General features: G+C 36.2%; 1 protein-coding gene across 1 annotated transcript in view; it reads left to right on the top strand.

Moving 5' to 3' along the window:
* Nucleotides 1-22354, top strand: part of LOC101741904 (peptidyl-prolyl cis-trans isomerase D) — a 49454-nt gene that overhangs the window by 7378 nt on the left and 19722 nt on the right. The window contains exon 3 of the mRNA XM_038015458.2: nucleotides 20994-21100. Coding sequence (XP_037871386.1) covers nucleotides 20994-21100 — 107 coding nt within the window. The remainder of the gene's footprint in view (nucleotides 1-20993; nucleotides 21101-22354) is intronic.

The raw sequence follows: 22354 nt of genomic DNA, 5'->3' as shown, positions 1-22354 counted from the left end.
GTGAGTGTTGAGATGACGGCTGATAAAAGAGAATGGAAGAGAAAAATTAGCTGTGCCGACCCCACCTAGTGGGATAAGGTGGAGAAAAAGAAGAAGAATTTTAAAGGTGCGATAAATAAAACTACTTTTAATCTCGCTTTTTTTAATTATCAATACGTTATTTCCGACTTTTCGAATATTTATGTTTTTATGGTCACGGACGACTCTAAATGTAGTAATAGTGTGTATATTTATTATCTATACATATAAATAAAATTGGAGTGTCTGTTTGTAATATTGAAATAACCGCTTTTTTACTACATGCATATGAATATATATACGGTACGTACAACAAAATAACATTTTTTTAAATGTTTGTCTGTCTCTCTGTTTGTTTGTTCCGGCTAATCTCTGGAACGGCTGGACCGATTTTGACAGGACTTTCACTGATAGGTAGCTGATGATATAAAGAATAACGTAGGCTTTTTTTTAACTAGCTTCGCCCTGCGAGTCATCCACGGTACGACCATAACCGCGGGTAACATCGCAGGACTCATCAATAATAAATTACAGTACCCTAAGCGAAGCGAGGGCGGGTCACTAGTATAATATATAATAGGACTCGTGAGAAAATATGTATTAAAATATGTATAGTGTTATTTCGCGGAATACGTTCTACGAGCGACGACCTGTAAATATCATAAATCGGCTCTTTTGAAAAACAAAAAGTTTGAGAACCTTTAAAACAAGGCGGCTATCCAATATACAACAATCGCACGCACGCGAACAGTAATCAAAATAATTACAGGCCTTCAGAACTTGATGAATGTAATCATTAAATTCTCGGTGAATTTTAACGTGATTATGCATTATGAGTTAAAATATGTTGTAAGTATAAGTATATTGTATAAATTTCAAGATGTTCAGGTTCACATTTATTTTATTATGTTCCTATAAAATAGGAATCTAGGAATAAAGTATTTTCTTCAGGCTTTGCGAGTCGTAAACATAATTGAATTTAATTTTACGGCTTAATCTCGATTTTATTATTAATTAACGTCATATTACATTTTCATTTAAATATTCCGCTCTCATTAAATAATCATAAATCAAGATGAAGATTTTTTTAATGGAAATTAGACGGTAGTTACTACAAAATATTTAAATGTCGAAGGACATCTTAGTTGTCTTTTCCCACGGAAGCTGTAGATTATTTGAAACGTCCATATCCACATTAGATCCAAACTTAAAATATCGGCAGATAATGGCATTTGTGTTCAAAGCATTCACTAAAAAGAGATTTTAGGAAATTTCTTCGCCGATAGGGATGACCGTTAAAAATAAAGGATGACCTTTTATAAGGAAATCCGCAATTTAAAAAGCACGGAATTTTTCCATTTTTTCCGATATTTTACCTTTAAGAGGGTGCGTTATTAGGTTATTTAGGAGTTGGAAGCTTATGTATATTTTCATATATTTACCCAGTCATCATTCTCGTTGAACCCGTCGCTTGCGTGCGACGAAGGGCTCGGCGAGTAAATTAACCCACAGACACAGCCCACTGAGTTTCTCACCGGATCTTCTCAGTGGGTCGCGTTTCCGATCAGGTGGTAGATTCTGCGAAGCACGGCTCTTGCTAGGGTTCGTGTTAGCAACATCGTCAGGTTTGAGCCCCGTGAGCCCACCTATTAGTTAAGGTTACGCTGATATGGTTTCTCTAGACCATCAGCTTAGGTAGGAAATAAAATACACACATATACTTAGTCTGGCCATAAATACTGTTAGAAAGGAAAACAAAAAAAAAATCTATGGCAAATAACATTTATTACTTTTACAGTGTGTTAGTTTAATACATAAATATAAAACAATTTAAAGTACAAAAAGCTTATTCAAAGTGGTCTCCATTGGCTGCAATACAGTCCTTTAAACATTGAGGCCAGTTATCAATAGAAGCACGCACTCTTTCCATGGGAAAATTTTTCACTGCCAATCGTACGGATTATTTTAGGGACTCCAAATTATCATGGCGTTTAGAGCAAACCGTACTCTCTAAATCTGACCATAAATCATAATCCAGCGGATTAAGATCGGGACTAGACGACGGCCAGTCTTCAGCTCTGATGAAGTCCGAAACGTTCGTTTCCAACCAAGACTGCGTAGACCGAGCTTTATGACCTGGCGCCGAGTCTTGCTGGAAGGACCATTCTTGATTATTGAACATGGTGTTGTTAAGGGGCTCCACTACCTTCTCAAGAATGGTCTTGATACACTTGTGCCGATGTTTTGATATATTTTTCACAAAAGTATGGCCCAGTCACTCCTTCACAGCTAATACCCCACCAAACCATCACTGAAGTCGGATAGTGCCCACGTTGCACTCTGTCGACTAATTGGGAAGCTTCCTTAGAGCTGTAAGCATAAATACGGCTATTTTGTTTGTTAAAATGTTGCTCAATTGTAAAAATTTTCTCATCCCTAAACAAAAATTTTCTATGACCTCCCTTTGCGTACCGCTCCAGTAGTTGTTTCGATTTCACCACTCTATTCTCTTTTAAATTATCAGTTAAGAAATGACCAGTACATCTCTTATAGGCTGCAAGTCCTAAGTCATCTTTTAAAATACGCGACATGATTCTAGGTGCTATCTTCATCTCCCGAGATAAAATCTTTTGCCCTCGGACAGGATTTCTTCGAATTATTTCCCTTACTGCTTTGACCACCTTTTTCGTACGAATACTACGTGGACGGCCAGATCTTTTTATTTTTTTTTATTTCTTAGTTGGGTGGACGAGCTCACAGCCCAACTATTGTTAAGTGGTTACTGGAACCCATAGACATCTACAACGTAAATGCGCCACCCACCTTGAGATATAAGTTGTAAGGTCTCAGTATAGTTACAACGGCTGCCCCACCCTTCAAACCGAAACGCATTACTGCTTCACGGCAGAAATAGGCAGGGCGGTGGTACCTACCCGTGCGGACTCACAAGAGGTCCTACCACCAGGACCAGTAAAGATCCAGGAAAGACCAGGAAAGATCTTTTTCTGTCACAAACAGAGGAGGTCTCATTGCACCTATTAATAGCCCGGTACACAAACATTTTACTAATACCAAGCGTATGGAGAGTTTTAAAAATTGCATTTGGCTCCATACCTACATTGTGTAATGCAATCACAGCGATTCGGTTCTCTTTATCACCCCACTCCATTTTAATATCGCAAAATATTGTACAATGTATTGGCGCCAAAATGAGAAAACTCAATGAGCAATCATAAAAATGGCAGATTTCAAATTCAAATTTAATATTTTGTTTATTTTTAATTGTAACAGTATTTATGGCCAGACTAAGTATGTATTTTATTGGAAGTTTGTCACTTATGTAATGTAGTTTTAGCACACTATTTCTGTATATAAGAAATTAGTAGTAGTAATAAACATATTATTATTTGTAAATCAAATACTTGTGACTTTATACTTTTTTGTTGTGTTTCTTTGTTTAGTTTTTTTCATCTTTTGCACGATACGATCTTTGCTTTGGTGGATTTACTTGAAAAAATCTCATGTGTATATCTAATAAAACGCGGCGATTAGATAAATCACGTAGCTGCATATTAATTATGTTATTCTGGTCACTAGTAATTGCGTATTCGACTTCTCAAGGTGTTCAACAATATTTGCATTACGGCGTGGTCATGGTTTCCAGATATCCTACTGGGTCGACCCGACGATCGTCTGCGTGTAGAAAACACGCCGTCATAAATACAAAAAGAGGACCATCTGTTTGTGTTATAATTATATGTTTTATTGCCTCATAATTATATCTTCATCAGCAAAATAAGCATAATTTTAAATACATTATACAACACAAGAGTTTGTATTTTTAATTGTTATGGAATTATTTGGGATGAAAAACCATTTTATGGACGGACGTGTTTTTTTGCATAACTTGTTTGCAGGCTAATGGATGTTTTATTGATTCTTGCAACTTGATTTGCGAGTTCGTTTATATATAGTTAAAATTAAATTGAAAAATCGAAACACGTTAAGATCGGCTGCTATACGAAATAACATTAAGATTGACTTCCACGGTGAAGGAATAACATCGTGTAATAAAAATCAAACCCGCAAAATTATAATTTGCGTAATTACTGGTGGTAGGACCTCTTGTGAGTCCGCGCGGGTGGGTACCACCACCCTGGCTATTTCTGCCGTGAAGCAGTAATCCGTTTCGGTTTGAAGGGTGGGGTAGCCGTTGTAACTATACGGAGACCTTAGAACTTATATCTCAAGGTGGGTGGCGCATTTACGTTGTGGATGTCTATGGTTATATAGACATCTACAACGTAAATGCGCCACCCACCTTGAGATGGAACCAATTTCTAAGATCTCAGTATAGTTACAACGGTTGCCCTACCCTTCAAACCGAAACGCTTTACTGTTTCACGGCAGAAATAAGCAGGGTGGTGGTACCTACCCGCGCGGACTCACAAGGTCCTATCACCAGTGAAGTAAGACGAAGTTGAGTCTATTATCTGGTGCCGAGTATAACAAATTTATATTGTCTCGGACATTAGATTATGTTTCTTCTAAGATAACAGAAGATCGTTTGCTGGTAACTCATTGGGCAAAGGTTTGTGCTTATCCTTTTTTGACAGCTCTTGTGTATTCATCACAAGCACCGGTCACCGTCCTCGTCGAACCCGTCGCTTGCGACGAAGGACTCTACCAGCGAATTAACCCACAGACACATCCCACTGAGTTTCTCGTCGGATCTTCCTAATGGGTCGCGTTTCCGATCCGGTGGTAGATTCTGCGAAGCACTGCTCTTGCTAGGGCCAGTGTTAGCACCACTCCGGCTTGAGCCCCGTGAGCTCACCTACTAGTTAAGGTTACGCTGAAATAGCCTCTCTAGGCTATCAGCATAGGTAGGAAAAAAAAGTATATTCTGAGCTGAACCTTCATTTCGCATCCCCAAGGCCGGGCTGCTGGTTCTGAATCAAAGAGCGCTTGGTCGGTCATTAAAACACATCATCTAATGAGTTTCTCGCCGGATCTTCTCAGTGGGTCGCGATTCCGATTCGCTGGTAGATTCTACGAAGCACTGCTCTTGCTAAGGCTAGTGTTAGCAAATTTTAATGAAATGTCTATAAACATAAATTTATCGACATAATTATAAAATTCTAAGCATGAATATCTAATATATTATTAAATAATGATAATTTTTATTAAAAATGTTGACATTTTTTAAAGTTATTTAATGAAATAGACACATCAAAATCATAGTAAATTACATCGATACAATGCGCCGTTTTTCCGAGTAAATATGATAAAAAAAATCAATTTTAATTTGATTATATTTGGCTAGGATACTGACACTCTAGATAATCAATGTGAGCAAGAGTCGAACCTAAACCCCGAGGCACAGTAGTAGTACAGATCACTAATCACTGGGTCAACGTAGCTATCGAATTTATAATATCACTAGCTGACCCGACAAACGATGTTTTGCCATATACAATTTTTCTAGGATATTTTTTTTTGTGTGGACCACCTTTTACATTTAGGGGTATGAAAAATAGATTTTGACCGATTCTCAGACCTACCCGATATGCACGCAAAATTTCATGAGAATCGGTTGAGCCATTTCGGAGGAGTTTGGCAACAAACACCGCGACATGAGAATTTTATAAATAACATTATTGCTATAAATAAGAATGGAATAATAAACTGGTTGTTGATTGTCCGATTGAGTAAGCGTGAATTTTCAGATAAACCACATATAACTCAATATAAATGTATAATTTATAAACCACGTTTTGTAAATTAAATACAAACTTAATAAAAACACCTAATTTGCACCTAATTCTAAATGTGACGTTGATGTGCATGTCAAAATGGAAATTTGTTTGGTTTTCTTTATGAATTTCATTAAAAAGAAACAAATCGGTGTGCTTAGTGCGAGTTTTTTACGTTCTCGATAATGTAAAAGTTAACTCAAATTTGTATGGAGTTATAAAGTTTGCGTACGTTTGCTGCTAGGGGCGTTGTTCCAACTGCATACAAATTTGAGTTAACTTTTACGCTATCGAGAACGTTAATAAACTCGCACTAAGCACACTGCTATTTTTCCCTACCTATTCGCCGGTAGCTTAGGAAGCTATTCCAGCCAGGTCCAGGCGGGTAGATGAGCTCAGGGGCTTAACCTGAGAGAATTAGTTAACATCAGCCCTAGAAAGAGTACTTCTCAGCATCTACCACCAGGTCGAAATCGCGACCCACTGAGAAAATCCGGCGAGAAATTCAGTGAGATATCTATGGGAACAAATCAGATATAAAAGTATCTGAACCGTAATCAATAACCATCTGGAAGAGACCCCAGGAACGACGAGATCACTTGACACATTAAAAAATTACATTAATTGAATGAATAAAATTTCTAAATTAAAATCGTATGTTTTAAATGTAATGACATACGGATTTCATAAAGACTTTTCTAATTTTTAGTTGGTTAGACATTAGTCTAATTTATGTTTGTAGATACGAAGGCTGAAATAGAAACGTTTTCTAGAATGAAAACTGTGGTGGTACCAGTTCATGTTTAATGATGCGATAGAAAAAAAAAAAATCATTTTCAATAAAATACATTTGCAGGCAAATATAAAAATAAAATCATGGCTGCCTCCCTCCTCAAACGATAAACAGTAAGAATTGATAGTTTGATACAAGCCTAAATTACCTTAAGCGAATATCTATACTAATATATAAATCTACAGTGGTTTTTACGGATGCTCCGTTATAACTACTGAACCATGCATCCGATTGACTTGAAATTTGGTATCCAAGTAGAAAATACATGTACTTAATGGATAGGCTAATATTTATATGAGTGTTGGACTCCCTACACCAGCTGCGGGGGCGTTAATAATGAGAATTTTTGTGGGGGTGACCAATAATAATGTTAATTTTAAATGCTCAGCGAAGCGGACGGGTACAGCTAGTGATTTATAAAAGCATTATATAATTTATAAAAATAAGTGAATAATTATGATGTCAATACAAATTGGACAAGCAATAAAATCAGCCAGAAATCGAATTTGTCAAAAGTGTCAACTTTTTTTTAAAACGGAAGTCTTCGAATATTTTGGTAATGAAAAAAAAAAAACACAAGCGCCACTTGCTGATGAATTTAGCATTGATAATAAAGTATTGTGGAAGTCGTCTACGCTCCATTCAGCCTTTTATTCATTCATGATCACGCCGTGGTCGGTACAAGGTCTTATGCTAACATACAACGATGGAATCGGACAGTGCTACGTAATATGAATCTAGATTATTTGCAAACAGAACGATAATTTGAAAAACTAGAAAAAAACCCAGCTAATCGAACTAAAAGGAAATCATCTTTTTAATCGTTATGTTATTGTTAAGATAGATGTACGAGCTTCAACTAATGTTAAGTGGTCAACGGAGCCCGTAGACGTCAACCGTGTCAATGAGGCCAGTTCTAAGTCTAAGGTTTTACAGGACAGTAGTACAACGGCTGCCCCACCCTTGAAACCGAAACGCATTAGTGTTTTACGGCCGAAATAGGCAGGGTGATGTGTACCTACCCGCGTCTTGCAGGCTCACAAGAAGTCCTACCACCAGTAATTACGCAAATTAAAATTTTTTGTGGTTCGATTTTTATACACGATATCATTCCTTCATCGTGGAAGTCATTGGAGAATATTTTTTAAGTACGTATTTCATTAGAAAAACTGGTGCCTGCCCGTGGGATTCGAACACCGGTCCAGTCGCATCGCTCGATACGAGTGCACCGGGCGTCTTATCCGTTAGGCCACGAAGACGGCGATATTCGTGAACTTATAACTCCATTTTATAAGTGAAGTCTAATACCCTGATTAGTTCAAAAGCTCTAACACTAGGAGCAGGCTTAGGGACCCCGCTAACCGTACTCGTCGAACTCGGCAAACACTCCCACGTGAAACTTATCCATACGTCAGCCCGCTGAGTTTCTCACCGGGTCTTCTCAACGGCTCGCAATTCCGATCCGGTATTAAATTCATTCGCGAAGCAGCTGCCCTTGAGTTGTTAGATCTCCTCGGAGGCGCTCGGGCAGCTGTTAGCAAATCACACCCCTCCTGGCTAAACCTTTGCTCGCCCAACGGTCCTGGTGAAACTGGAAAGGCCTTCGGTACGCCAGCAATTCCTAAATAAAAAAAAAGACTGTAGTGTCATCGACTTTTGGTATTTGCTATTGTATAAAAGAAATATGGATTATAAAAATGTTTCTTCGTCTAAACATTCGTGGTACAGTACTTAGTCTACGGACACGAAACTTGCGATGGCCGAGCGATGGCGACAGCGGCGCGACGGCGATGTATATGTCGCAGGCAATTTGTATGATTCCGCCGTTTACAAACGGCGTCGTCATTTTAAAAACGCTCGCCATCATGTAAAATGCCGAAGGCAAAATGTATATTGCCGTGTCACTTTATAATATGCCACAACATAACATCGACAATTCAAACGCCGTTTTCATAATGCCGCGGCAAATTGAAGTATTTAGTTCATTTTTTTACCACGCGCGCCACTGTTGATCAAAACAATAACAATGGCGTCATTTTGTGTCTCAAAAAATAACTGAAAACTGCAAATATTTCGTGTGGAGAAGACATTTTAGAAGATTTTAAAGCTTTATATTATAGTGAATTAAAAAAAAAATACAATTCTCAAACGGAAGCTGTAAAAAAGCTTTTGACAAATAGTAAAATTTTTGAGGTTATCCGGCACCTAAAAAATGCTAAGGTGGCCACAGAATCTGGTTCCCGGAGGACTCCTGCAGGTCAAAAAAATACGAGGTTATGAGCATCAGTGAATTGGACTGCCTTATTTAAAAAGGAATAGCCTTGGCAGTCCAACCGTTCGTGTAATACCGTTAGAAGAATATTACGATGTATTGTTAGAGATTCATAGAGGTTACGGACATGGTGGTCGAGACAAAATTCAGTATCAAATGAAGGATAGATTGAATGAAGGATTATTATTGAGAGAAAAGCGATCGATTTATTCGTATCGTTATGTCAATTTATCTGCTTTGTAACTTAAATATTATAATGCCTTGGTGTTTTTTAGTCATGAAATGGGACATGCGCAAATAAGTAATATACATTTTATTGTTACTTTTTATTTAAAAATAAATCAAGAAATGTAATTTTTTTAAATAATCTTCATTTACTAATTTAGGGAAATGTCTTCTAAGAATGATGAATACTTCAGACTACAAAATATGATTTTACATAAATGACCTGTTTGTTTTTATTTGAAAGTGTCATATTATCCATATAAGTTTTATTATTGTCATTTAAATTTTGTTTTGTTATTTAAATATTTTAACTAGGCCAGTACTTCAAGAGAATCAAAGCACATAATTTAGTCTTACTTGAAATCTTCATTAGTACTTGATTGCGGAAATAAAGGCTGATAATTATTATAAACTACATTTTATTATGGTCACCCTAAAACTACAACCAATGTCGAAATTATAACAATTGAACGAGTTATCATTTTGCCTTCGGCATTTTACATAACGGCGAGCGTTTTTATAATGACGACGCCGTTTGTAAACGGCGGAATCATACAAATTGCCTGCGACATATACAAAAGCATTGCACAGTATGGGGACGGGCACGAAACGGGCGATGGCGGAGCGGGGCGATCGAGCGATGTACGGGCGATGATGGGGCGACGGCGACGCGGAAGCGACGAGAACAAACTACTTTGGTTTCGTCGCTTGCGCGGGTACACAGTGTTGTGTTCAGTTATTATTTTAGTAATGGAAATTGATAATGAGGAATTTATAATTTAAAAAGGAATTTAAAATTTCATTGAATGACACCTTAGCTCGTAATAAAGCGTAGAAAATTCTCCCAAATTGCGTCTTCGTTGATTTATTGGATGAACACCATCTCTAGGTAATAATAATTCTCTCAATAGGAGACTAGGCTCCAATAGTTCTCTTCGACGTAAACTCATGATTCGCACAACACTGCTCAAGCGCGACTGCCCGCCAGCTTGTTTCGTGCCCGCGCGAGATATCGCTGCCTACCCGCTCCGTGTCGCGTCGCCCCGCTGCCGCCATCGCTCAGCCATCGCAAATTTCGTGCCCGTAGACTTAGTCATGAAAGTCGAATGACAAACCTAAAATGGTTCAAACTGATTTGTGCAATACTTTTTGTACGACGCTTAACATTTTTAAAGGCAAGGCAAGAACCTCTTTGCTGTATTATTATTATATTCCATAGCTATTATGAGTTTCTAAAACATTCAGAGTAATTGATAAGCCAGCTCGAATCACAAAAGTTAATTCCGAAATGGCTTTATATAAATTTTCAAAATTACTCCAATTATCATAATTGTGTGCCAAATACGGATCCGTTATTTTAAGATCGATAGAGAAAGATTGCTAATAAGGTATTTTGTTTTAAATTTATCGTAAATGTTAAATAAACCGAGAGTATAAATTAATTTTTTAACCGATTTGCTTAGAAATTGTTATTTAAATCATCAAAATGTAATGTAATAAAGTTTTCATGTCTGGTAAACGAACGTTTGATTCGTTGATGTACACCTATAAATGTCAAATTTCGTTTAAAATCGAACAAATTGAAATATTTTGTAGCTTAGGTATACACGCGAAATTTTATATTCACTAAATACTTTGAGCGCCCGCGGTTCCATTTTGTAGTTTTAACTTATAATACGATGTTGTAGATACATTTATATAGTCGAAGTTATTCGTGAACGCGCATGAGAAAACTTGGTAAAAGTCCCACGGAGTCAAATCACGGTATAGTCTGAAAACTGCCGGTATATTGGTAACTTTTTGTTTTTCCTATAACTCTGCTCTATGGTGGAGGTTGAGTGATTGCGCTCTTCCATCCTCTATACTAGGACTCTGAAAGGAATCTAAAATTCCGGTATTACTTTTGGACTTTTTCCACGGACGGATCCGTGTTTTGAGAATTGAATCATAGTATGAGTACAAGTTTTATAGACCATTAGGGCAGTGTGTCTTCCATGCTAGTAGCCGCGTGCATTCTTGTGTGAACTCCGCTTGTCCTGCTGCTACTGCTCTGTGGCCCGCCTCCTCTCACGAGCAGTGATGACACTCTGCTGTCATCAATGTCACTGTCATCTGGTATGTGGCGGTAATTACGTTTATGATATCTATAAACCCCCGTAGGCACTTAAGACCAATTGACCTAAAGACCAACTTATGAACCCCCGTAGGCACTTAAGACTTTAAGACCAACGGCCGTCTGGTGTAGTGGTAAGTGACATAGTCACTACACAAGGGGGTCGCGGGTTCGAATCCCACCAAGGGTAGATATTTGTATGATAAATATAAGATGTCTTTTACGTGTTATGGATGTATATTAAATTTATGTACGTGTATAATAAAAATCTTACATTTATTTCCGTTATCTGGTACCTGTAACACAAGTTCTTTACGAACTTAGCACGGGACCAGTTAACGTGGGTGTGCAAAACTTAAACTTGTCACATGAATAATGAGCACGAACTCAACGTTCACGAAGAAACCAACATGCGTTTATAAATAGATGTCGGTGCACACCTGAGAAGCTAATTCATCAAATCGTTTAGTTTATAAAAATAAAAACAATAATGAAACGAAATAATAGCTTAAAATCGAAATGGACATATCGATAAAATAACGTCGCAATTTTACACGAACGATTAATCGAACCAGATCTAATCGGAGCGTTATAATCTATACTTCTATAGGTATCTATACTAATATTATAAAGAGGAAAGATTTGTTTGTTTGTTTGTTTCGAATAGGCTCCGAAACTACTGGACCGATTTGAAAAATTCTTTTTCCATTAGAAGCCGACATTGTCCCTGATGAACATAGGCTAAATTTTTATTTATTTTTTTATTTTGTTTTTTTGGTTTCATGTGTGTTTTAATGTTTCCGAAGCGAAGCGAGGGCGGGTCGCTAGTTCATTATAAATGTATATCAGAATATTTACTTAATTAAATTTTTGAGACCATTCTACGAATAGACTTTTGGGTTTTGTATCGCGTCATCCACGGCGAATGCTCCGGTGATTTATTTGAAATGGTCCCGTCATTTTATCGGTCGCTATTTGAATTCTTGTGCTTAGAGCGAGTTTTTTAACTTATCGACCGCGTAAAAGTAAAAAAAAAATCGATTTTTTTTTCCTACCTAAGATGAGAGCCTTGAGAGGCTATATCAGCGTAACCTTAACTAGTAGGTGAGCTCGCGGGGCTCAAACCTGACGATGTTGCTAACACGAACCCTAGCAAGAGCCGTGTTTCGCAAAATCTAGCAACGGATCGGAAACGCGACCGACTGAGAAGATCCGGCGAGAAACTCAGTGGGCAAAAACTCGCACTAAGTATACCCCTCCCTATTTTCCATACCATAATCACGTTTGCCAAGTAACTCTGTCCGTATCTGGAAATGATTTCCCTCCACGATGCCGCGCAAAGGAGACGGAAACTTGTGGGCCAAAAATGTAATAACTTGGAATGTAGTCTAAAAAATTTGTTATATTTTTTTATATAAGAATATAAAAAATCACCTCAATCCTCTTTCTGGAACCGGAGAAAAATGAGAAAGTTAGTTTTTGTCGGTATAACGGTGTGATCGATTTAATTAATCGATTACAGGATTATGAAAAGAAAAACATTGCACTAGGTAATTAATGCAAAGTAATTAAATGAGTGATTTATACTTGTTGTATACAAGTGCGGTATACGCCGGATTTAATTGCGATTATATACATAAATAATGAAAAAGTCTATTATTACTTAACAAAGTAATATGATTATCGATTTCAAATCGATTAAAATCGATTGTATTTTTGATGACAGCTTTGACAGTAAGCTGTTTTTTTTTTAAGAGATTTTATGACCTGGTTATTGAAACGAATGAGATGACGGTTGAGAATGAAGTACTTTATTTCTTGGTAATTGACTATGGTACACTACTAGTACATATTGTGACCACTAGATGCCGCTAGTATAAATTAAACTTATTATTTTGATATTAATAAATAAACATATTTTAACAGCACCACTTATCAAAATAATCTAATATCAATTAACAACAAAATCAAGAACAACAACTTGACCTTGACGTTTTTAAACTTTTTGAACTCCTAATAATTTTACTAAATAGTTATGTTTGGCACCACTTAGACTTTTCGTTAATATATCGGCGGGCATCTCAGACGTTGACAGATAATCAATTTTTACAAGCTTATTAGAAACTGCTTCTCGTATAAAATGGTAGCGCACATCTATGTGCTTAGTTCGTTTGTGAAACAAAGGATTTTCCGTCAACTTTTGAGCTCCCTGATTATCGTTGTAGATTACAACAGTATAATTACAATCAACAATATCTGATAAAATACTTTTTAAATATATTGCTTCTTTACATGCCTCAGCAATTTTACAAGCTTACAATAGATAGCTCACACTGTATGATATATCTGGACGCGTTAATACTGACAAATACATAAGATTTCCTATAAGCTGTTGATAGGGAAACTGTTTGTCAACACATTCTGCCTTATTTAATCTCAAATTACATTCCATTGGAGTATCTTTTGTATTACAATCATTCATATAAAACTTTTTAAGAATTTGTTTTACAAATTGTTCCTGATCAATGGTGATACAATTATTTTCATATTTCACTCGCATGCCTAAACACCTTTTTATTTTACCTAAATCTTTGATTTTAAATTTTGACATTAGCTTTTTCTTGAAATCATTAGTCATAGTCTTACTATTAGAAAAAATGAAAAAATCATCAACAAATATTGCAATGATAATCTGCTCATTTTTACATTTTTTACTATACAAACATGGTTCTGAAACTGACTTTACATAATCCATGTCTATTAAATAATCATTTATTCTGGTATTCCATGCCCTAGCAGACTGCTTCAAACCATAAACTGCTTTTTTAAGTTTAAGAACACAATTACTTGGACAATTTAAGCTAGGAGGTGCGTACATGTACACATTTTCTGTTAAAAAACCATTTAAAAATGCTGTAACTACATCAAGATGAAAGATTTCAAAATGAAATTTTACACTTAATGCAAACAGAAGTCTAAGTGTAGAGTATCTAAGCACTGGTGAGTAAGTTTCGTTAAAATCTACTCCATGCTGCTGAGTGTAACCTTTCGCTACAAGTCTAGCTCTATACCTAACACTGTTATTGCTTTCTAGCTTTTTCTTGAACACCCATTTGCACTGTACTACTCTATCTGCCTCCTCTTGTTTAACAATCTCCCACGCTTGGTTGTCTTCAAACGCTTGAAGTTCATCAGACATAGCCTGCTGCCACTTGTCTTTCTCTGGACCGTTGGTAGCTTCATCATAAGTTATGTCTTCAAACCAAGACTCTGGTTCATCTGAAATACAAAGATTGGTAAAACCATACCTTTCAGGAGGTTTCCTGGTACGCTTTTCCACCAATCGAGGCTCTTCTTTCTCAGATAGCTCTTCTTCTTCAGATAATGTCTGATAAGAGTCTCCTTCAGTAGAAGTTGTACTTTTTTCTGAATCATATACATAAGTGGGATCATCCTGATTTGTCAATGTTATTTCACTTTCTTCAGTAGAACTTTCCTCTTGTGCTGACTGCTGTTTTTCTATCTGTCCTTCGTTTATTTCTATTTGAGTAGTATCTGGTTCCATTACAATGACATCTCTGCTGGTACATATTTTTCTAGTTTCTAAGTTATACAATCTGTAGCCTTTCACATTCTCTGGATACCCCACTAATATGAATTGAACTGCTTTCTTGTCCCATTTCAATCTTTTATTTTTAGGAACATGCATCATTACTGGGCTCCCAAATATTCTGACATGACTGAGATCAGGTTTTTGTCCTGTCCATACTTCAATCGGTGTCTTTTGGTCCAAACCTGAAGCCGGTGATCTATTTTTCAAGTATACTGCCGTGTTAACTGCTTCTGCCCAAAAACTTTTATCCAGTTTGGCCTCGAACAATAAACATCTTGCACGTTCAACTATAGTCCTGTTGAAACGTTCGCTGAGACCATTCTGCTCCGGAGTATATGGGTTCGTCTTCTGATGGATAATTCCACTATCTATCAGATAATTTTCCATCATATCTGAAGAAAACTCCCCTCCATTGTCGGTTCTCAATGTTTTTATCTTTGTTCCTTTTTGATTCTCAACCATTTTTTGAAATTCCTTGAAACGCTGTAGAGTCTGATTCTTCTCCTTTATAAAATATACAAAAGCCATCCTGCTAGCATCGTCAACAAACAATAGAAAATATCTTGCCTGTCCAATCGATCGAACCTCCATAGGCCCACACAGATCTGAGTGAACTAAATCTAGCAATTCTGTACTTCTATGGTTTCGTAATTGGAACGGTAAACGACTCTGTTTCCCTTCACAACATACTTGACAGTTGGATTTTTTTATATTAGCCTTCATATCAAACGATATTCCGTCTACAGCACCATTTTTCATCTTCTGCAAATCATTACTATTAATGTGTCCCAATCTTCTGTGCCACTGTTTTGCATCTGTAGTCTGAACTGCTGCCGCCAACACTTTCTCTGATCTTACTGTATTCAACTTATACACACCATTTTGTAGATTTGCTATTCCAATAAGCTCATTTCGTTGATTATGTATATAACATACATCACTTTTGAAAGAAACTTTGTTTCCTCTTGCTATCAACTGGCTTACTGACAATAAGTTTGTTGTTAGATTAGGTATGTATAAAATGTTGTTTACCTTAATATCAAACTGAGAATTATTCACAACAGTAGTAATCTGTGAATTTCCGGCACACACTACTGGCACAGTCATATTATTTGCAACAATAATTTCCTTCATATCGTGTACTTTTCTCACTTGCAATAAGTTTTCTTTGCTTGATGTCATATGAGCACTAGCCCCTGAGTCGATATACCAGTCTTCCCTATTAAATTCACTATGAAAAAAAGCAGCACTAAATGCGTTTACTTGCTTTTCTTTCAATTCAGGACACTGATTCTTAAAATGGCCAATTTTCTTGCACTTGTAGCATTTTATAATCTTTTTTACATTTTGCGTGTAATTTGAAGTTGGTTTTTCAAATTTTTTATTAAAATTTTGTTCTACCCTTTGTTTTTGTTTCGACCATAATGCAATTTCTGAGTCATGGTCACCTACCTCAGAACTCATATCAAGCAATTTGGTTTTTATGACATCAGAATTTATGGCAATTCCGGAATGTTCTATTGCCATAATCATCGGGGCAAACTTTTCTGGCAGCCCCGCCAACAGCAATGATCCGATCCATTCCTCATTAATTTCAAACCCTGTACCTTTTAGTCTTTGTGCAGTTTCCACTATCTGACTTACGTAACTTGTCATGGATTCACAATTATCAAGTCGAATGGATATCAGTGTTCGAAGTAGGCTGATTTTTCTTGTGAACCCGCTGTCATCGAATAACTTTTGTAGTTTCTGCCACAAATCCTTGACTTTGGTTTCATTTTTGATGTGCACATATAGCTTGGGATCAATGGTCATGACGAGTTTTGCTTTCGCTTTTCGGTCTTCGGCATGACTCAAATCAACCGGAATGGCGTCGATGTCTATGCCTTCCAAGATAAGAAAGTTTCTTGCTGCGAATGCCCAGTCGTCATAATTTTCGCGTCCTTTTAATTTCGGCACATTTAATAAATAACTACCTGACGACATTATAATTTATTTTCTGATACACGATAAAAAATTATATAAAATTATTTGAAACACTTTTGCACTGGGCCCATAACCTATTGAAACGAATGAGATGACGGTTGAGAATGAAGTACTTTATTTCTTGGTAATTGACTATGGTACACTACTAGTACATATTGTGACCACTAGATGCCGCTAGTATAAATTAAACTTATTATTTTGATATTAATAAATAAACATATTTTAACACTGGTAACTAAGACCTTTAAGTCATGTCTTATTTTACTTTATATTCTTAATTTTATGAAAAATGATAATATGGAGTGAAATGAAATGAAGATGATTAATTTGAGACATTAATCAACTGGGATGAATTTAATGAAATGAGATGATATGGGATGAAATATAATCGCAGTAAAATGGTGGTCATTTACTGAGATTTTTTCAGTGGACTTTTTGGAGGAACCCGAGAAGTTACGTCCAGCAGCTTTGTTTCACTTTCCCACATTTGTACACTTTCACAGATATTAAACAGTTAATAAACCACCATTATTACACATTTAAACCTGAAGAAACACTAAATAGACAAAATAAAACAAATCACACAACTTCATTCCTCGCGTTCCCGCCAAAAAGTCACAGTAAGCTGACATGACGTTTGTTCATAGATTATACAATTATTTTTTGGCGCTTGTTGGTTTTTTCTGCTCTACTCGTTTTGTATCTTCGACGCATTTAGAGTGTGTATCTATCGGGCTGTTTTTATATTTTCAATGAACACTGCTTTATTATTACGGATTCCAACTCTGCCAGCCTTGTACGACAATTGCTTCCACACTGGACACCGAAGATCGCTCACACGTTTGACTTGAAATTGTTGCATTGGATACTGTTGAAATTATGGATCGCTGTGTGAATTGTGGGATAGCAATTCCATATTCCATACCTGATATTTATCATTGATATTCATTCTTAGTATGACATTTAAAAGATTACCCAATGGATATAATAAACATTTACTTATGCTTAAATAAGTTATTATTCAGCTCTTTTAAAGAGATAGTATCATAACCTAACTTTTACTAAATCTTTATTAACTCAGCTCTCAGATTGAGAAAACTTTTATAATTTTCAGCAAGGTACTGATAAATCTGAATCTATTAATTCATATTAGTTTTATCACGTTACATTCGGGCCCAAAAATGTATGTAATCGTTTCAGTCTCCTTTATGAATCTGCGAAATTACTGGCGTATTGTGATGCACGACCATGTACCACCATCTTTGCTGTCTTCGTGAATTATCATACGTTCAAGTGTGTTGATGATGATTACATTTTCAGCATGTATCATTTTGTAAATTAGGGTCTTTGATTATGAATTTTCTGTAAGTTTTTATATTAATCACTTGATCCTGAATCGCGACCATAAAGCCCTCAGTTTGTGGAAATAAACTTATTATTATTACTAGCGGCCGGCTTCGCTCGGGTCTGTAACAAAAATAAAAAATTATAATACACAGACATTAACCCTTATATTTGAGTCAGGTTTGTAAAAATAGAAAATTATAAAGGTAGTTTCAATAATTATTATTATTTTAATGAACTTTTATTTTCATTTAAATAATATTTGATTTTATCTATTTTTTTTGTATTATTTTTCTAATTTTCGTAACGTTATTGGAGTTTTAGTAAGGAGCCCTATTTATTTTTTAATAAGAACATAGCCTATTTCACTCGTGGATAGTGTAGCTTCCAAACAGTGAAAGAATTTTTCAAATCGGTTCAGTAGTTTCGGAGCCTATTCAATACAACAAATAAACAAATTTTTCCTCTTTATAAGATTAGTATAGATTATAGCGTCGCGCTAAGTATGTTTGCACTTAGCGTGAATATCTATATATTAATACGTGAAGCAAAAACTTTGTATCCCTTTTTAGGAAAATTGCGCGGACGGAGGAGTATGAAATTTTTTACGCTTATAGAAAACATAGAGAAGAAGTGCACAATGCTAATATTTTTTTAAAATAATGCGTTAAAGATACATTAAATTAGTAATGAAAACATTACACACACTATATACCATGTATTTGACGCACACACGCATGTATACTATTTATTGTCAAACTTTTGTTCTTGACGTCTGTTGTCAAATTGAGAATAGATTTAATATGGTTTGTCTTTATTAATATTTTTTTATAGAGTAGTCTTGGCGAAATTTGTAATTATAGAAGCATAAAATACAATCATAATAGTGTACAAACTTACAATTCCAATTAATTATAGTCGAATTTCGACTACTGCGGGACCTCTAGTATTATTTTTAATTCACATAGCAACGTCAGTTTATTTGTTTTTCCACATTCACAGACCGGTCAAACCGGAGATACAAATTAAAGATAACTAACATATGAATATTAAACAAACATGTAAACAAAAATTCGTAATAAATTACTTTTTTTATGAAATTGTTTATTTAAATTAAACAAACTATTTGCGTTTTACGGGTTTTTTTTTAAAGAAATGTCTAGACGGTATCTTGACCCGTCCTGTGTTGAGTTGTTCCCGGACGTCATAGATTGTTATTGCAATGATTGAATTTTTTTTTTTTTTTTGTTCCCTACCCAATCTGGTAGCCTAGAGAGGCTATTCCAGCGTAACCGTAACTAGTAATTTTTTTTATAGTGATTGTGCTTAGTGCGCGTTTTATAACTTCTCGATCGCGTAAAAGTTAACTCAAATTTGTGTGGAGTCGGAACAGTTTCCCTTATCTGCCGCTAGGGGCGCTGCTCCAACTGCATAAAAAATTGAGTTAACTTCTGAGAGAGTTATAAAACTCGCACTAACTAAATATTTGTTAATCAGTCTATTTACTGTGAACATATCGTTGTGAACGCGGCCGAAATATGAGAGTGAATTTTTTATTATTATTGCCATCTAGGCAGACGAGCATACGGCCTACCTGATGGTGAGTGGTTACCGTGGCATATGGACGTCAGCTATACCAGGGGCAGAGCCAAGCCGCTGCCTACCGTTCAATACTCTCCACAAGCCTCGTTTGAAGAATTTTTGTAGTTGACTGCAGTATTTATTGTATGTAATGAAAATTACAATATATTAAAAACCATCTTATCACTAACTACGAGTATTTAGCTAGACGACATTTTCTAAGTTAGATTTCATTATTGGAATTAAAAAAAAGAAGTTCTATTTATTTCTTAATCCTATTTTATAATATATTCTTTGAATAGAAATTAAAAAAAAAAAGTTCTAAATTATTTGCCAATCCTATCTTATAGTATGTGTTCTTTGAATAAAATAATCATTTGAAACTCATTTAAGGTAAAAATTTTCGTTTCGCTAACATCGAATAGACAAGTATGAAGATATTGTGTTAGGCATGACCTTGGTGTGTCTGCAAAGGTCAACGGCCTTCGTAATATATCTAGTGTGTCCGTCGGATTAGTCGAATTAGACTACGTTCCAATAGATATGAGACAGACACGTATGTATACAAATTTAGGGAAATTTATTGTGATGTTTTTAATGTTTATATTGATAACCTTTTTCACTGGTGGTAGGACCTCTTGGGAGTCCGCACGGGTAGGTACTACCACCCCTCCTATTTCCGCCGTGAAGCAGTAATGCGTTTCGGTTTGAAGGGTGGGGCAGCCGTTGTAACTATACTGAGACCTTAGAACGTATATCTCAAGATGGGTGGCGCATTTACGTTGTAGATGTCTATGGGCTCCAGTAACCACTTAACATCAGGTGGGCTGTGAGCTCGTCCATCAATCTAAGCAATAAAAAAGAAAAAAAAGTATCTCTAAGAAATAATAAAACTATTCAAATCTGCTTTTTGTGCTTTTTTTTTTTTTCAAATTATCAATGGCCCTAGTTTCGTAATCGTTTGCAGCTACTGACTTTGAGAATGAGGTTAAAAGAAAATCATGAGTATTCAAATGCTTGTTGTGACCCTGACGTTTCTAATGTGAAAGAGCGAAGGTTACAGACTATTCACGACAATGTTGACTATACGATTCTTTGCTTTCCATCTACAAAAATGAATATCACATACTGTAGTAGTATAAATACCGTTGTAATCGTTAACATTTTAAAAGCAACTCCAAAATGTTTATGGTTACGTTGATATTATTAAAATGATTAAATTCCAAAAGAACCGATTCGATTCAATTTGTAGCTGCGTAACATCTAACTGATGATTTTATTGTTCTTTTCAGCGGTTAATCAGTTCATGGTGCAGGGCGGAGACATAGTCAACGGCGACGGCAGCGGCGGCGAGAGCATATACGGCCCGAAATTCGAAGACGAGAATTTTACTCTTACGGTAATAGTGTAAATCATCATTAAATTTAATGCGAGAAAGTTTGAGTGTCACTGTTTTGTGGGCTCTTGTAGGGCGATCTCTTGGTCTATAAAACATAGAAGCTATAGTTATGACCTTGGCAATCTGGAGGTTCTCTTAGGACTTAGGGAGGCAATCTTACTTTCGGTCTTCCCTATACCTTACCTATCTAGTCAGATCGTCTATACATTGCTCGGTAGACCGACACTCATTGTTGGGTACAAGTGTACCTAATATATAATGTGTGTTGAAATCGTTCTGCTTACGGTAGAGGCGTTAAAAAATGGAAAAATAAGACATAATTGTCTCTTTTTTATTATTATTTATTGCTGAGATGGGTGGACGAGCTCACGACTCACCTGGTGTTAAATGGTTACCGGAGCCCATAGACATCTACAACGTAAATGCCGCCACCCGCCTTTGAGACATGAGTTGTAAGGTCTCACTTTAAACAGTACAACCGCTGCCCCGCCCTTCAAACCGAAACGCATTAGATATATACGCAGAAATATGGTAATAATTGTAGGGTAAAATATTTAAGAATCATTCGATCCGGGTAACTTGTGTGACTGCCATGTAGGTAGTAGTAGGCGCACTGAAGTAATTATGTCGATTTCTGTTACTAAGGCGCCGGAATATCTAGTAGACTCTGGGAAAGACGAATACGAAGATACTGAGAATGAATCTATTTCTAAGAGACCTAAAATACTAAAACATACATCGAAAAGAAAAGAATGCAAAGTTTAGGCAATCCAGACGCTTAATAATAGAAATCGATATAATTACTTCAGTGCGCCGCGTAGGGCACCGGTGATGGCTTGGCTCTGCCCCTGGCATTGCTGAAGTCCATGGGCGACGGTAACCACTCGCCGTCAGGTGGGCCGTATGCTCGTCTGCCTGCAAGGGCAATAAAAAAAAAACCTACATGGCAGTCGAAAGGTGAAATATTACTTTTATGGTTTAATTTCGCGTTTTATTTATTTATTGTCATTAAATTATTTCTGACGTCTTGAATACTTAACAATTTTCGTCGTCACGGAACACGGTTCGTTTGTTCAACAATATACACTCGCTAATGACTTATGTAGTTAGTTTAGTAAATTTTGATTTTCTATTTTCCAACACGAGGCAACAAAATTTATTCTAGTATTATTGTTTTTAGTAGTAGGGTTACTCAAATTTCGCCTATTTCAGCCGCGTTCTGCCGTTATACAATACAATTGAGACTTCGGCCGA

This window comes from Bombyx mori, chromosome 14 (genome assembly GCF_030269925.1).
Source record: "Bombyx mori chromosome 14, ASM3026992v2".
NCBI lineage: Eukaryota > Metazoa > Arthropoda > Insecta > Lepidoptera > Bombycidae > Bombyx > Bombyx mori.
Note: the sequence above shows the minus strand (reverse complement) of the source record. Positions and strands in the feature narration are given on the sequence as shown.